At 35.7% G+C, this 17063-nt stretch overlaps 1 protein-coding gene across 18 annotated transcripts in view; it reads left to right on the forward strand.

Moving 5' to 3' along the window:
- Window positions 1-17063, forward strand: part of Ppfia2 (PTPRF interacting protein alpha 2) — a 460024-nt gene that overhangs the window by 387531 nt on the left and 55430 nt on the right. For 13 of the 18 annotated variants that reach the window (XM_032911955.1, XM_032911963.1, XM_032912051.1 and 10 more), the window contains 6 exons: window positions 422-642; window positions 1164-1401; window positions 6413-6442; window positions 9641-9771; window positions 11597-11751; window positions 15999-16092. In XM_032911955.1, the coding sequence (XP_032767846.1) occupies window positions 422-642; window positions 1164-1401; window positions 6413-6442; window positions 9641-9771; window positions 11597-11751; window positions 15999-16092 (869 nt within the window). The remainder of the gene's footprint in view (window positions 1-421; window positions 643-1163; window positions 1402-6412; window positions 6443-9640; window positions 9772-11596; window positions 11752-15998; window positions 16093-17063) is intronic. The other 5 variants (XM_032911998.1, XM_032912073.1, XM_032912088.1 and 2 more) reach the window with 1 other exon arrangement.

A 17063-nucleotide genomic window follows, 5' to 3' on the forward strand; every position in this document is an offset into this window, starting at 1 on the left:
ATGTGATTCCTAACAATGTTAATATGTTCATCTTTTATAGGAAAAGTGTATAACTAATCACTGTAAGAAATGATAATACTTGCGTTTAAATGAGGATCGTTACATTCTGAAAAAAGAGTTGCAAGTACGCGAGCTTATAAACAATTGCTATTTTGAAAGCTGTTGGCATATAAATGATATGGAAATCTATCACCTCTGTTCCTGCTGAAACATTGATTTAAGTAAACAATTAATAGCTTCCAGTTCATAGAATGTCAGGGTAGATTTTATTGAATCATTCAATTAAAATATTACTTCACAGTCTGCTTTTGACCAGGCAGCTGTGAAGGCATGCATGCACGATCCGATGTTGCTCCTGTGGCTGTCAATGTTCTGATTTGTTCTGTAATACGAGTATCTTAATTGTTCATTCGCCATTCAGGTGAAATCGCTTGGGGATCATGAATGGAACAGGACTCAGCAAATTGGAGTACTAGGCAGCCACCCATTCGAAAGTGACACTGAAATGTCAGATATTGATGATGACGACAGAGAAACGATTTTCAGCTCAATGGATCTTCTCTCTCCAAGTGGCCATTCTGATGCCCAGACGCTAGCTATGATGCTTCAAGAACAACTGGATGCAATCAACAAAGAAATAAGGTATCAATACTGATGGTATCAGGAGCTTAAAAAAACCTTAGTACTTTATGTGTTTCTCAAACTAGTAGGCTTAGCATCTCCTGGTGCCTCGTTGGATCTGCAGAATATCAGAAGTGGGTTAGCAGTCTTATACAAACATGTCTAGCTACATTGTTTTAAAACTCGGAGCCAATGAAACATATTTTTTATATGAATTATTTCATGATAGAAATGACAATAGTTCATAATTACCTCTTATATACAGAAGAGATTATTTGAGATGAAAGTTCCATTATGCAACTAAAGGTATAGCCCTTGACATTTCAAGTATACACCATAATAATTAGAAAGAAAACTAAACTGATTTTTCGTAATTGTAACCCGTCATTCCATGAGGTTTAAAGTTGTTCAACCTCAAAAGAAAATGGAAATGCTTGATTTGAAATAAAAATCTCACAGTACTTAACTGAGTATTTACTAGGTGAAATCTAATTGCCATTAAGTGACTTCATACTGAAAAGACTTAACTCTCGGTCTTCTAGGCTAATCCAGGAAGAAAAGGAATCTACAGAATTGCGTGCTGAAGAAATCGAGAATAGGGTGGCTAGTGTAAGCTTGGAAGGTCTGAACTTGGCGAGGGTCCATCCGGGCACCTCCATCACTGCTTCTGTTACAGCTTCATCACTGGCCAGTTCATCTCCCCCAAGTGGACACTCAACGCCAAAGCTTACACCAAGGAGCCCGGCCAGGGAAATGGACCGTATGGGAGTCATGACCCTGGTATGCTTGTCATAGTTGGACTTGTCATAGTTACTTGTTCTTTAGCTAATACTCCTGGATATTTCCTCTCATCTGAATTTCTGTGCATTTTGTTGTTTATTTGCACATGTAAATAATATGCAAACTTGTTTAATACCAAAGCCATTTGCGATGGGTTTTAACACTGAGGACTGGTGGAATGTTTATACTTTATTATTATTATTATTATTATTATTATTATTACTATTTATTTTATTTATATACATTTCAAATGTTATTCCCTTTCCTGGTTCCCCTCCCAAACCCCATTCCATCCCATATCCTCCCTGCTTTTATGAGGGTGTTTCCCCACCTACCCACCCATTCCCTCCTCACCGCCCTCACATTCCACTAAGCTGGCTCATCAAGCTTCCACTGGACCAAGGGCCTCCCTACCCATTGATGGCAGATAAGGTCATCCTCTGCTACGTATGAAACTGAAGCCATGGGTCCCTCCATGTGTACTCTGTTTGTAGTTTAGTCCCTGGGAGGTCTAGGGGGTCCAGTTGGTTGATATTGTTGTTTTTCCTATGGGGTTGAATCCCATTCAGTTCCTTCAGTCCTTCCTCTAACTCCTCCAATTTGGACCCTATGCTCAGTCCAATAGTTGGCTGCAAGCACTCTGGAAATTAGTCTGGCAGTTTCTCAGAAAATTGGACATATTACTACTTGAGGACCCATCTATACCACTCCTGGGAATATACCCAAAAGATGCTCCAACATATAACAAGGACACATGCTCCACTATGTTCATAGCAGCCTTATTTATAATAGCCAGAACCTGGAAAGAACCCAGATGTCCCTCAACAGAGGAATGGATACAAAATGTGGTGCATCTACACAATAGAGTATTACTCAGCTATTAAAATAGAGATCCATGTGCACATCAAAACTTTGAATGACTTATCAGATGAAAAATTACATCAGTACCTTTATAAACATAACTAATAGCAAAAATTATGTACTGTAATGCACCAAGATAAAAATGTATAATTTTGTAACACATACCTTCTATAAAATCTTCTCAAATAAGCAGCACCACATCTTCAGTGTTTTTATGTTTCATATTGATAATCCACAGTTGTTTTTTTTTCATTTATTGCTACATTTGTATATTTAAGTTATGAAGTACACTAGAAAGAACTAAAGGCAAATAAATGGGCCACTTGTTAGAAGTAATATAGGGAAAATTCGGATCAATTTCACTGAAATGACTAGTGCCCACTGCAAGTTGGGGTCATTTAATTTCCATCACAGACTGAGGTTAGAGCGAACTTTCTCCATGAAAACATGAGATAGCTAAGGCTTTGAAAGCATAAATTGCCTGTTCTAAAAAGGGCTAATTAACGAAGTTGAATTTTCCTCAGATTTACTTAACTTCAAAATGATTTAAGTTTTTATTCTTGACACCAGATGAAAAATTAAAAACATTGCAAAAATGAGATAAAATACGGATTCTGTAATGAATATTAAAATGATAAAATTCCAATGAAAGTAGGACACTCCCATGGCAGAAACAAGTTGAAATACAAATAGATAATACACACTGTAAAAATCTAGCCAGCTATAATAAAATGGAGGATAATTAATGACACCATAGATTCACCTGAATTTTCCGCAGTCTGGTGAGAAGACCTTGAGTTGACTGTAGAGTACATTCTGACCACATGCACACTTGCATATACCCTGAATCTGGAGAGGGAAGTCCAACTCAATGTCTAAAAGTCAACAGGGATTGTTCTTAAATAATGTGCAATATAGTTAATAGCTAAAGTATTTCATTTTCACAATTAATTTATGAAACATAACTGTAATTACATAGATCTATCTAATTTTCATATGTATAGAGATACATACATAACTCTTACCATAAGAAAAACTGTCAAATAAGTAAATGAAATTTTATTTTATGCTCCAAGGATTTTAACTCATCACCATGAACCTTGTTTTGCAGTTTAGATATTATTCTTCATCTTTAAATTGGTAACTGAAACAAAACTATCTATATGGATTTAGGACATTGCTTATATTAAAGCCTATAGTTAGGAAATGTCTCAGCAATAAATAAAAAGAACTAAGAAGAATTGCCTTCTTCGATTTTCATATTTCTTTGTACTCAGTAGGAGCCTTTATATCTAAAATATTTTTAAAATATACAGGAAGACAACAAATCAGAATAATAATTATCTAATTACAACTCACCTCAATAAAATATAGCTCAAAAATTTTGTCAATATACTGAATTATACTCATCAGGTGTACTGAGATATTTTATGCTCTGCTTATTTGGAAATCTGGGAAACATTTCTCTATTCTTAGTAACTAAAATTATTAATATCTCTGCACAATATTTATAATTAAATTATTTTCAATGTTACAGTAAAAATCTTGGGACATAAAGCACAATATAGGTAGTATATACAACAGGCATACTTTGGCAATATGTGATGCTCTTATTTTCTTATACTTTTATGGTAAAATATTTTGCTCTTTAAAATGCATTATTAATGATAATATTATATTGATTTAACTTGTATCTCTTTTGTATATTTTTATTGGATATTTTTTGTTTACATTTCAAATTTTATTCTCTTACCGGGTTTCCTGTCTCTAATCCCCCTATCCCCTCCCCCTCTCCCTTATTCTATAAGGATATTTCCCCTCCCCAACCATCCCCACTTCCTGCCTACCGGCCCTGACATTCCCCTACACTGCGGGGAGGGTCTAGCCTTGGCAAAACCAAGAGCTTCTCCTCCCATAGGTGCCCAACAAGGCCATCCTCTGCTACATATGCAGCTGGAGTTATGGGTCTGTCCACATATAGTCTTTGGGTAGTGGTTTAGTCCCTAGGAGCTCTGATTGGTTGCCATTGTTGTTCTTATGGGGTTGCAAGTTCCTTCAGCTCCTTCAATCCTTTCTCTAATTCCTCCAATGGGGATCCCGTTCTCAGTTCAATTCTTTGCTGCCAACATTCGCCCCTGTATTTGCCATGCTCTGGCTGAGCCTCTCAGGAGACGGCTCTTCCCTGGCTCCTTTCAGCATGTACTTCTTGGCTTCATCAATATTGTCTAGTTTTAGTGGCTGTATATATATGGGCTGGATCCCCAGGTGGGACAGGCTCTGGATGGCCATTCCCTCAGTCTCTGCTCCAAACTTTGTTTCCATATCTCCTCCTATGAATATTTTTGTTCCCCATAATGTTTAATATACTATTTTATCAATCTTTGAGAGTTTCATGCAATATATTTTGATCGTTTCGACTTCTCACTCCTTCCCAACATACTTCCATTTTCACATATCACCACTGAAACCTCCTCCCACCTTTTTTTTTTCTTTTTTACACCTGGCACGTCCTGTGATGCCTATATACTCACAAGAATGGTGTCATCCAATGGATTGTGTTTGACCTACAAAGGCAACACTCGTAAAAACCTGTGTCTCCCTTCCCGAAAGGTATCAAGTGTTCATCGCTCCTACGAATTGAAGGCTCCACCTTCCAGACTTAAATGGTGATTGGCTTAATCTAGTGCAAATCTTTTGCAGCAACCAAAATGAGGACTAGAGCAATCCAGGAAAACCAGAAGACAGTTTTGCTCAAGTTTTTGCAACCTCAAGCTCTTTCAATCTTTCAGCTATCACTTCATCATTAGCTTTGTAAGAAAGCTCAGTGAGACTTGTGGCAGAGGCGATATAGATGTCTCCTTTGTTGTTGAGCATTCCCCTGCTACTGTATATCGACCAGTCCTGAATTTCTACGTTTAAAACTATCCTGTGGAAAAATAAAACTCTCTGATTATGTCTGAGAGTTGCACTAATCTATGGGTATTTAAATACAGACTTGGAAGGCAGTATAATACTATCTTAACCTATCAGAATAATAGTAATGTATTATGGCTAGGGTCCCAAAACAGGGTCTTGGCCAGATTTACAGTACTAGACATGCATTTCTTCCTGTTCTGCAGGCTTGAACACAATAAAAATTAGCATTTTAATTCAATAACACTTGTTGCCACTATTGCTTAATTGGCCACACCATCCCATCCCACACCATCCCATCCCATCCCATCACTATTGTAATTCTGAGAGGTCACAGATAGTTCAAACTGCTCATGACATTTTCCTACATCATCTTAAAAATATTTTAGTACCCTAAAAGGTAGAAAGCATGGAGGAAACTTCTTACTAGTACCAACCTGATTTCCTCATATCTTGTGTTAAAAATGTGTGGTGTCTTCAGCAATAGAAACTTATCAAGTTCTGGTTTGCAGCTATAAGCAGTGACAGTAATTTGTATACTTTTTGATGTCTCTGGAACATCAACAACCTACAACTCAAAGGCAGATATTCTATACCTCGCACTGGGTTTTACTTGGTAACCTACAGTTTTAGAGAAGAGTATTATCCCCTTAATAATAATTCCAATCAAACTATTCATAGGAATATATACGCATTTCAAAAACTTATGAAATGCAATGTTTTTACATGATGTTTTCAAATATCCATACTGTTATCTATCACCCTTTCCTCTGCTTTCCTTTTCCAACCCCATGATAATTCCATCTTTCTGCTTCCTATCATCTGTTAATTTTATGATAATAAAATATCTATGATAACGTAGGTATGAAATCGTAGTGCATAAGGAAATTTCTAAAAGGAAAATAGAAATTTAAATATCTATGCCAAAAAAATAGTATATGCAATCCTCAAGTCTTAGGACTCAATGAAACTGTTACTAACCTCACTCTTTGTTTTATAAAGATCTATAGTTAGATGTTCTTTAATCTACATAAAACGTTGTGGGAATCAATCATGATGAAACTAACTTGTGTTTGAACATTATTTATTCAATATTAGGATGTATTCATGGAATGAATGAAACAATGGAATGAAGAAAATGATAATCAAGTTATTGATGCTAACCAAATTGTAACATCATCAAATGGTAATCATTAATTAGTTCTCTTTTATGTTTCTTTTATTACTGCCATTGCAGCCAAGTGATCTAAGGAAACATCGGAGAAAGGTACTGTAAATCACTTTTAAATATTTATTAGTTGGACATCATTTTGTTCTTTAAGGCACCTAAAATATTTTTGTCCAACTATTTATTATCATAGAATAAATATTCATGTATTTATGTGTTCTTGAATTTTAGAATATGATTATAATAGCAAATACTTTAAAATCACATTATTTCTTATTACTAGGAAATGATTCAATTATGAGAATTAATTCATATAATCCACCCATGATAGAGAGAGATATCTTAAGATCAATGTTAGCTTAAGAACACTGGTTGTTTTCATTTCTTTTCACTACTGATTCCTGTTAATGTTGCATTTATTGCTACTAAGTGATAATGAGCCAACAGGTCTTGGTACACTTATCAAAGATAATTTCACAGTTCTTTTCCAAAGGGTTTAAAAGAAGAGGGGACTCGGTGAATTGAGAAAGCCCCAGGGATATGCAGGAGGCAGGAGCAGGAAGACAACAGAGCTAGGGGTCATTTTGAGATCTGTTTCCATGTAGAAAGACTGGTTAAGCAAATTTAGGATTGACAGTGTAAGGTCAGGTGGCATGAGGTGTCCAACATCTGTTCCTGGGTAATTCAGTCTGGTTATCATTACATCAAGAGCAGAGACATCCTCTAGGAAGGGCGATTCCTAGCACAGGCTCTAGGTTGACAGGTTTTCACACCAAGTTACAAAGTAGTTTACTATCTCTACATAGTTAGCCTGGAAAGAAACAACCACCTTATGTAAGAGGGCAGCTGGACAACTCAGCCAAGATAGGTATTTACTATGAAATTCTAAGACACCAGAACCCATATAGAGGAAAAAAGAATGAAGAACAAATTCATGCAAGTTGTCTTCTGCCCAACAGAAACATTATGACACATCCAAGACACACACACACACACACACACACACACACACACACACACACACTCACATGAGTGCACATTTAGATGAACTGAGGTTATCGGGGGCTGAGGAGATAGCTCAGCCATTAAGAATAAACACCTGCTGTTCCTACAGATTCCTGGAGTTTTATTTACAGCACCTACATGGTGGCTCACAAACATCCAAAGCATCCAATGACCTCTTCTGCCCTCCCCCTGCAAGATTCTGCACATTCATATCGAAGAGAAAACACTCATTCACATAGAATAAAAATTAATAAGTGTTGAAGATTTGGTAGTCAGTATATGCCAAAACACATCTGAATTCAGAAAACACCATTGTTTCCTTAAAGAGACATATATTATGACCACATGATTTCAGTTGGTAGGAATTTTTGTCTTTTCTTAGTTATGAACTTTCTATAAAGATAATATATATACATATATATAGCTAGTACATTTAGACAATCATAATATACATATATAAACACATATATGGATATAGTGTTGAGTAAACATTTCCAGTTGTCTCTAAGCAATTCTCCCTCAAGTTCATCAGATTTGACTTCCTCTGTATGCTGTAAAGGATATAAGACAATTTTGAATATAGGAATAAATTTAAATAGTTGATGTTTTAGAAATCCTGATTTAAAAAAAAAAGAGAGATAGGATGAAAGATTTTGTATGGAGAATTGGTGATGGCAGCATAAGGTTGCAGAAGGAAAACCACTGGCCAAACACTGTTTTGTGGCAGGGAAAAGACTTTTATATTTAGTTTCATCTAAATATCAGAAGAATGAATCAAGACAAAAATCATATTTATTTTATTGACTGATTTCAAGATCCTTCCACCTCAAGCCCTAGGATCTGCTTTTGTCTGATGTTTTAAAGAGCCGACAGTGGGAAGGGTTTAGTTTCCATGGTGCAGAAAGGTATATTTTATTTGTAAATGAATCATGAAGAAAATGGTGAGGTAGAAAAAAGTCCTCTTAACATGAACCGGTGTAGGCAAGGTTGATGGCTAGATCTCAAAACTGTGAAAATACTAATAAACTGAATCTGAACTATGCTTAAGAAATTAAAGCAGATTCAGGATTAAAAATCTTTGATCTCATCACACTGAAGTCATGCTGAAAACGATTATTGAAAAAAATTCTTCAGATGGGACCATGTGGTTGAATGGAGGGAAGAGATTATATTCAGGCATCTCCCTGACGTGTAAGTGTGATCCAAGTCTAATAAACGACTGAAAACAAAGAGCGTCATTATGTTCCTGGAATGCAGGAGGGCTTCATCGTATATAACAGCCGCTTTATACAATATAGTTAATGGAAAAACCAGTAAGGCCTTCTGCAGTATACAGCTTTAAGTGGATGTTATAGCGACAGGAGAAATTCTCATGCGCATGTCCAGAGTCATACATCAGTAGCCAATGTTTCTATGACTCTAATAATCTCTTTACATGGGCTGTATTATGGAATGACAACTCTGATTTTTGCCAAAAATCTTTAAATAATCATTTTGTAGTTCAATCTCTTGAAAACTGAATGACTTTTTTTTTGAGTTTTTTAGAATTCTGAACAATGTTTCTCACTATCAAACTTTCATCTTTTCTGGTTTTTCTTTTGTGCTTACTTTCAAAATCTCCCATCAATTGTAGGACGGCTGAACAAATTTCAGGAGCTATGTTCTTAGCTCTCATTTCCCTCACTGGGAAAATAAACTATTTTTCTTATAACCCACAACTGTTTGGTTTATGTTTCCCTCTATAAATGCTCCTATTACGTGTTTTTAACATGCTGGCTCTATGATTCATTATATTGATTAATGTAAAGCCCTTTTTCTGACAAGGCCCATTTCATCAACTTGTCTCCAGTCCCCTTTTCTATATTCTTGCTCAAGGATGCCTTTGCTATAAGACCATTACTTGGCATGACATCTTTTCTTCAATAAATTTCCTAAAATGTATCCAGATCCTTTTGTAGAGAGCATCTATCCAGGGACTACTGGTGTGGCTCAGAGGCAGGCTTGTCTACTGTGAGAGGTGCTGGGCTTATTGAAAGTACAATGTGTGTCCATGCATGGCAGGAATAGCTTTTTATTGATACCTGGCATTTTATTACCCTTAGTTTTAAGATAAATTAGCTTTACTCTTAAATAGGTATGAAAAATTATTCCCTTACTAATAAGTTTACTTGTGTACGACATGCATGTCTGTGTTAGAACTACTCTATTATCCTTACCTTAATGAGTCTTTTCTTGAGGCATTTTCATTTGGACTTACAATCAGCTCACTGACTGTACGGCTCCTGTTCCTAGATTGCAGTGGTGGAAGAAGATGGGCGGGAAGATAAAGCAACAATTAAATGTGAAACTTCTCCTCCCCCAACACCCAGAGCCATCAGAATGACTCACACCCTACCTTCTTCCTACCACAATGAGGCCCGGAGGTAAGACTCAAGTATTGTGCACATTAAATACTTCCTTCCCCAAATTCTTCCTCTTTCTTCACTCTGGCCAATTAAACTGTTAGCTAACATAGAGAGAAATAGAACTCCAGGATAGCTCAGTTGCTAAGAGTGCTTACTGCTTTTGCTGAAGACCAGTTTCCTTCTCAACACCTACTTTGGGTCGCTCCTCAATGCATAGAACTCTAGCTCCCAGGGATCCAACAGGCACCTGCACTCATGTGCATGTGACTCACATACAAACAGACATGTATACACATAATTAAAAATAAATTTATTGTGTTCATAATTTGACTTGAAATATATTTTTTCATAGTGCACTTTACCTGTTCTCTCCTTTTCCATGCCTCTTGGAACACTTGAAAATTACCAGTCATGGATCACTTTTACTTTCCAATTAGCAAGCTAATATATTTATATCTTAAGGTTGTTACCAGCCAATTAGAAAATAAGAATTACTCTTCTCTATGGAGAAGATATTTTCTACTAAGTTTAGGACTTTATATAATTATAAATAATTATAGGATTTGTAGGAAAATATTATCAATGTTTATTGTATTGTGTTGTTGTATTGTAAGATTAATTAAGGTCTGAAAAGTATACCCCTGGGTCTCATTTGTTGCATACCCCATGCTACTGGAATGATTCAAAGTCTCCAGATAATAAGGTCTAAGCATGAAAATGAACACTGACCAAAAACTAAAAAAATGCGTTGAAAAAGCATTTAATATGCTATACGGTTCTTCATAACAGCCTATTCAAAAGCCTAAAACTTTCAACTTGATCTCAGCATTACTGTGTATCTCGGCATTCAGTTTCTATCTTACACGCTAGTCTTCTCACTGGCTACCAATGCAGCCTCATATCCAAAAACAAACGATGATTTAAAGATTGCGTGATTTAATGCATAGCTTAGTGAGGAATGATTTTTGAAAAGTTTGATTCTTTGTACAAAAGCATTTCTATCTTTTAGGCTGATTCCAATTACTGCTTTCAAAATCCGTACCTTTTTATTCCTCACAAGGAGAGGATGATACTTTAATATATGGAAAGCCCTTTCTTTATGAAGATGAGAGGGTAGAAACTCAAATTACCTAAGATTAGTAAAGCTTAATAATTGTATGGGTGAGCAAGTGGATGGCAATATCAACACGTTTTATTAAGTCATTGCCTGATATGCTGATCAAAATTGAAAACCGATCAACCATTTGGAAGTCATTTCAGTTTGTTGTGCCTCCAAAATCGTATCTTATTGATCGCTGTAGATCAGGAAGAGGGTGTTGAATATTTGCAATGTGTTGCTTCTAGGTCCCAGGAAGACATCATTCATAGTAGGTGGATTAGTCTCAAATGTGTGATAGGGAAAGGAAGATGACTAAAATGACCATCCATAAAGACAAGGGTTAAATTAGAAGCTTCAATCCTGCAATTAACAGATTGCCATGGTCACTCTGTTTAAATTAATAAAAAAAACCTAAAAAAACTGTGAAAAATAATAAATTGTATGTATGCTCAACAAAAATACATTAAAGATACAGTTATTCAATTGAACTGAGGTAGTACAAGAATAAGAGGGGAAAGAGTTGTGTGGGAAAAAATGAGGTTTCGTTTCTATTAAAAATTTTGGGACCCAAGGAACCAAGGAAGATGCATTTCAATAACTTAGAGAAAGGTGATAAGAAAAGGGGGAAAATCACTTTCAAAACCTACTTACTCCTTCTTTTGTCACTTAGAAAAGAAAGAAACTTTGTGTACTCTGTGGATAGTGCATCGAAATGAACCATCCTCTCTCTTTTGTGTTTTGAAGCAGTTTATCTGCCTCTCTTGAGCCAGATAGCCTTGGGCTTGGCAGTGCCAATAGCAGCCAGGACTCTCTTCACAAAGCCCCGAAGAAGAAAGGAATCAAGTCTTCAATTGGGCGTTTGTTTGGTAAAAAAGAGAAGGCTCGACTTGGGCAGCTTCGTAAGTATAGGGCATTTGCTTTCTCCTACCACTTGGATTTGTCGCTTCTGAGTTTCCTAGTGTTTCATTTCTCATCTGTAAGTTCCTTTTCCTAACTAGTGAGCTTTCAGCTTTCACTTTGTTCAGCCAGCTTTGCTAACTAATGCTAAATAAAGGCTGGGGCGTTTTAATGATAATTTAATGAAGTTTCATTAACACTGTGAATCAAGTGTTATTATTGTCATGCATATTTTATTGTTGAATAAACCACACCTTCATGATTTTCAGAACAGAGACCACCATAAAAGTAGCTAGAGAAATGGCTTGGTTGATAAGATACAAACCAACCTCATGGTTATAAGGACCTGAGTTCAGGTCACCACAGCACATGTAAAAAACGTCAGTCTGACAACACTGACTGTAACTCCCGCGCTGGTAGGGTTAAAGATAGGGGGATTCTTGGTGCTTACTGGTCAGTCATACTTAATGCCATCAGTGAACCTTAGGTTCATTGAGTGACACACAATAAAAAGATAAGGTGGAAAATGATTGAGGAAGACACCCATAAGCACATGCACATGCATGCCCACACGTGCACAGCTATATATTCATGTAGATTCCTGTGCACACACATATAAAAGGATGTATAGACATGACACATTCAAAAACAAATGGACCAGGCAAATGAAATAGAAGAATATGCTGTCACTTAGAGCATGTATGAACATAAAATCTTAATTGTGGGAATTTAATTTTTTCCCAAAAAAGTGATGAAACCTAAATACACACAAAAAAATTATAATGTCAGACTAAATTTGATGCAAGTTGATAAACTATGATGGGAAAGTAAAAGCTATCATACTTTCTCCCTAATAACTCTAAGGAATATAGAGGAGATTAGGATAAAGAGGTAAAGCATCCGAAGTTTAGCTAGGATAAGTTATTAAGAGTGACTGATAATATGAACATATGCATTAGTACTTTTGAAATGATCCTAAATACGTATATGGCTATGAAAAGGATGTATTGCATATTCATACATTCATACATAAAAAAATTATCCCAAATTAACAATTGAAATGTCTGAAATGAAATGTATACCCCTGACACTTCGGGAAGAATATGGTCTTAGTCAAAGTTTTTTGGGTAAAGAGACACCATGATCAAGGCAACTCTTATGAAAAAGAGCATTTATGTAATTGAGCATTTATGTAAAGCTTACAGCTTTAAAAGCTCAGTCCATGAACATCAGGGTGAGAATCACCCAGGCATAACACAGGAGCAGCAGCAAAGAGCTTCACATCCTACCTCCTGATCAGTCGGCCAAAGAAAGGGGGTGGGAGATTGAATCTTCCAGAATATTTCTCTTTAGAGTTAATTATTGGCGAAAGATTAAACTGCTTTTAATGGTAAATGTTACAGTGATCCAGATTTGTAGGTATGTTCTGGGATTACTCAATTGAAAAAACAATTATTTACACGCAATGCCCATCACTTAGGTTCACGATGTTCGTGCTCACACGTTTGCGACAGTAAACGTTTCCATTATCGTTTCCTGACATTCATGGTGGGCTGCCACAACAAGCAACTGGAGCTATGAAAAGCTGATGCACACATGAGACTTGCATAATTCAACGGGGCAGTTGAATCCTCTTCAGCTCTCTATTTCCAAGGGGGCTAAGGGATCCTTAGGCAATGGAAATATAATAGGAAATTAAAAGCTGTTTGTAAATATAAATCTATAGTCCAGTCAACAAGGTTTGTCTTATCTAATTTGCTGACTTATTAAGGCCTTTACCAAATTATTGGCCAATTTTGATATATTGTAGTATACCTCGCAATTGTGTTGTTAAAATGCTTGCTAAAATAGGGACCATTTATTTACTAATAGTTTATTTAACATATATGCTTATCGAGTTCCTTATCTTAATTTTCCCCTCTAAAAATCTTTTGATTGACCCTTACATTTAAATTTTTTTCTACTTATCTGCAGTTGAATTTGAGGATAAAATACTAAACCATTGGGATTTTTTTTTTTCAAACACAATTGCTTACGCCTAAGGTATAACTTAAAACCTAGAAAATACACAGTCTTCCAGCAACCTAAGCTTGGTTTTATATCTTCAGAAGCTCTGCATTTTTAGAGCAGAATATATGAAACTGTGCTCAGTTCCAGTTCCAGTCAGACCAACTCCTCCAAACTCAGGGAGCAACAGAACCCATTTCTGGTCTTATCACAGAATTTTTCTTTTCTTCTAAAACTTCCATGGCTTAAAAAATGAACATGTTTTATTTAAACATTTAAGATTTTGAAAAAAATCCTCTACATCACAAGGTAATTTTCCTTTTATTACTTCAAACCCCAAAATGCCTGACTCATCCAACAACGTGGAAATTGAAAGCATCCCCACACATATCAAATAGTTCCATCTCCTCAGTCTACGGTGAAGCCATATGGACCCATCCAGCATTTTATGTCTCTTAAGTCAGTCATTCGCTTCATTTCCATTTAAGAGAACATTTTTATTGTTACTCTCTGATTATAAATGATAATTTATGGATGTACACTAAGGCATATACACAAGTGAGAGAAATGAGTCCAAAATATCCTATCACTGTGCATAATGGAAAATTTCAGATCTGAAAATCTTCCCTCTGAGACTTTCGTTAGCCACCAAGTGGCTTTCCGTATAAGAGCACAGTGAGTCTCTTACGTAATAGAAATCTTTCCTGCAGAATTAATTGCACATGAATATAAGGAATAAAATATATTTGTCCTTCTATCTTCATTACACCGAGTTGATTGAATCTGGATGGTGAATGATGTGTTTTGATTAAAGGGGGATTTTTTTATAAACAAATAACTACCCCAGTAATAAGATTGTCAGGCTAAGAATTAAATTAATTTTTATCAGGATTCTATATTTAATAGGCTCCAGCTTTACAAATTATTTTGTAAATTAAGTTAATTTACAAAATGAAAAACAGCAGTAACTAATTGACCATTTTGTTCTGATAACAAAAGAAACCATATTTTAGTCAAGCCCTCAACTTTTAAACAAGAAAATATACAAAAGAAATGAGTGACAATTTTCTTCCCTGATTAGTTTCTGGTGTATTGGTTAAATTTGGAGGATGGTATTTGTTATGATAGTTGAATGAAGTTATTATTGGTATCAGATTTGAAGATTTCTAATCTTATGTTTACATATAACTTTAGTCTTTTCTACTTAAAAGAATATGTATATCTTCATCCACGTGAAAATAGAGAATAATTTCCTTTTAATGTGACTTCATGTCTTTTCTATGTACACAAAATATTAAAGATGAAGAAGAATGTAGTATTAAGCTCACATTTTTTAATTAAGTTCTGTGATTAGCAATTTATGGATCAATATAGAGAGAGAGGTTTGGAGTGAAATAATGACATTATAAAATATGTATTTCCATAACTGATGCACATGAAATTTCTTTTGTTCACACCGAGACCACGCATACTATACGTACTACAGCAAACATATATACACATATACATATACACATATACATACATATATACATATGTGTATACATCTACAAATATAGAGTGCATACTATAATTACTGACCTCACTAATATTGACACTAATTCAAGTTATCTTCAGTATATTAGATAAAAAGAATAATCTTCTTGGGGTCTTTTGAAAACAGACCTAAATTGTTTCAGCCATACATTTAACATAGAGAAGTCCATCTCATTATGCACAAGGCTTCCAATAAGGACATAAGATTCAGTCAGATGTACACAGTGAGTTGTAGGAACTCTATATGCAGAACCTTCACAAGCCAACAAGGGTGTCTGCATGCTATAAAATCTGGGACTTGAAAGCAGACATCTAGGTTTCCACTCACCAGAATGTCTCTCACTGGGTGATACAACAAGCGTGCTCTTCAATTATTCACTCTTACCTTCCACCAGAAAAGTCAAAGGAATGGGCATGGGTGTTGAATGCTGTACGATTGCCTGTTGGCACACATACATATTTACCATCTTCCACATCTCTGCTTGTGAAAAATGAATGAGCGCTGTTAGTTCCTTTTTTTTGCATTGATTTTTCTCAGTGCATTTGTATGTGTGACCTTGTCCTTTGATGTATGTGGAGACAGTAGGAGCAGGGCAATCCTGAGAGACATCACGCCTCTCAGCAGTTGCACCCATAATCCTTTGAGATGTTAACTTACAGAATGAACAAAATACCTCTACTTTGATATCAAGTCACTTCTCCACAGGAGGCTTCATGGAGACGGAAGCTGCAGCACAGGAATCGCTGGGCTTAGGCAAACTTGGCACTCAAGCTGAAAAGGACAGAAGGCTGAAGAAAAAGTAGGTTTGGAGGTTTATTTTTTTTCTCATTCTTCTAATACTTTATTATGCTCCTCTAACATTTTTCTTTTGCAAGAAAGAGAGAAACGGGAACTAAAACCACTTAATAGTGTTCCTGGATTATCTCAAGCACTTGGTGCTCATGATTCACCAAAGTGATAAGAATTAACCGAAGATTCAAATGTGCATAAAACTCTTCCACACAAGAAACTACATAATTGAAACCAGTGACCAAAGCACTGACCTCCAAATGTGATTATTTTCTGTATACTTAGAAGTCGTATTGACAGCACTACTGAGGCCAAAAGAAGTTCTGATTTGGCCCGACAAAACGAGAGTGCTATTTTGTGTTCCTCCTTATAGCAGTTATGCTTCTAGTCTTCATCAAGGAGGACTCAGAAGGAACAATATTTCTCTGGCTGAATATAAAGTTATCTTAGGCGGGAACAGACTGTTTGGCATCTGCCAGGAAACTGATAGCTTATCTTTCCATTCACATGTAATATGGAACATTTAAATGACTTTTAAAATGGAAAAAAAATCTTGGTTTTCAACAGCTGTTAGAAAGGGATTCCATAAATAACGTATTTTTAGCTGCATAGTAACATTTTCAGTGACAAAAATAAAGCATCATCTCCCTGAGAACATAGCCTTTAAAAGCATTATAATTTCACTTTATTCCCAGTCTCTTTGTGAGTTGCTCCTTCTCCACTCTCTAAAACATTTATAACTCATTTTGATGTTTTTTTTGTTTCTGCTTCCTCCCACTAAGGAATAGTCATTGCTCTAGATATCAGTTTGTGACAGGTATATTTCTACTTTTATAAAACACAGATTCATTTATTAACAATTATTTACTAGTTGGCAGTAATTTACTGAAACTATTTATCCAGACTCAATAGAAATTTTATCTAGAAAAGAAATATTTTGAGAATGTTATATCTTGAATAGGATTAAATGTTAAGTCCTGA

Source organism: Rattus rattus, chromosome 1 (genome assembly GCF_011064425.1).
Source record: "Rattus rattus isolate New Zealand chromosome 1, Rrattus_CSIRO_v1, whole genome shotgun sequence".
NCBI lineage: Eukaryota > Metazoa > Chordata > Mammalia > Rodentia > Muridae > Rattus > Rattus rattus.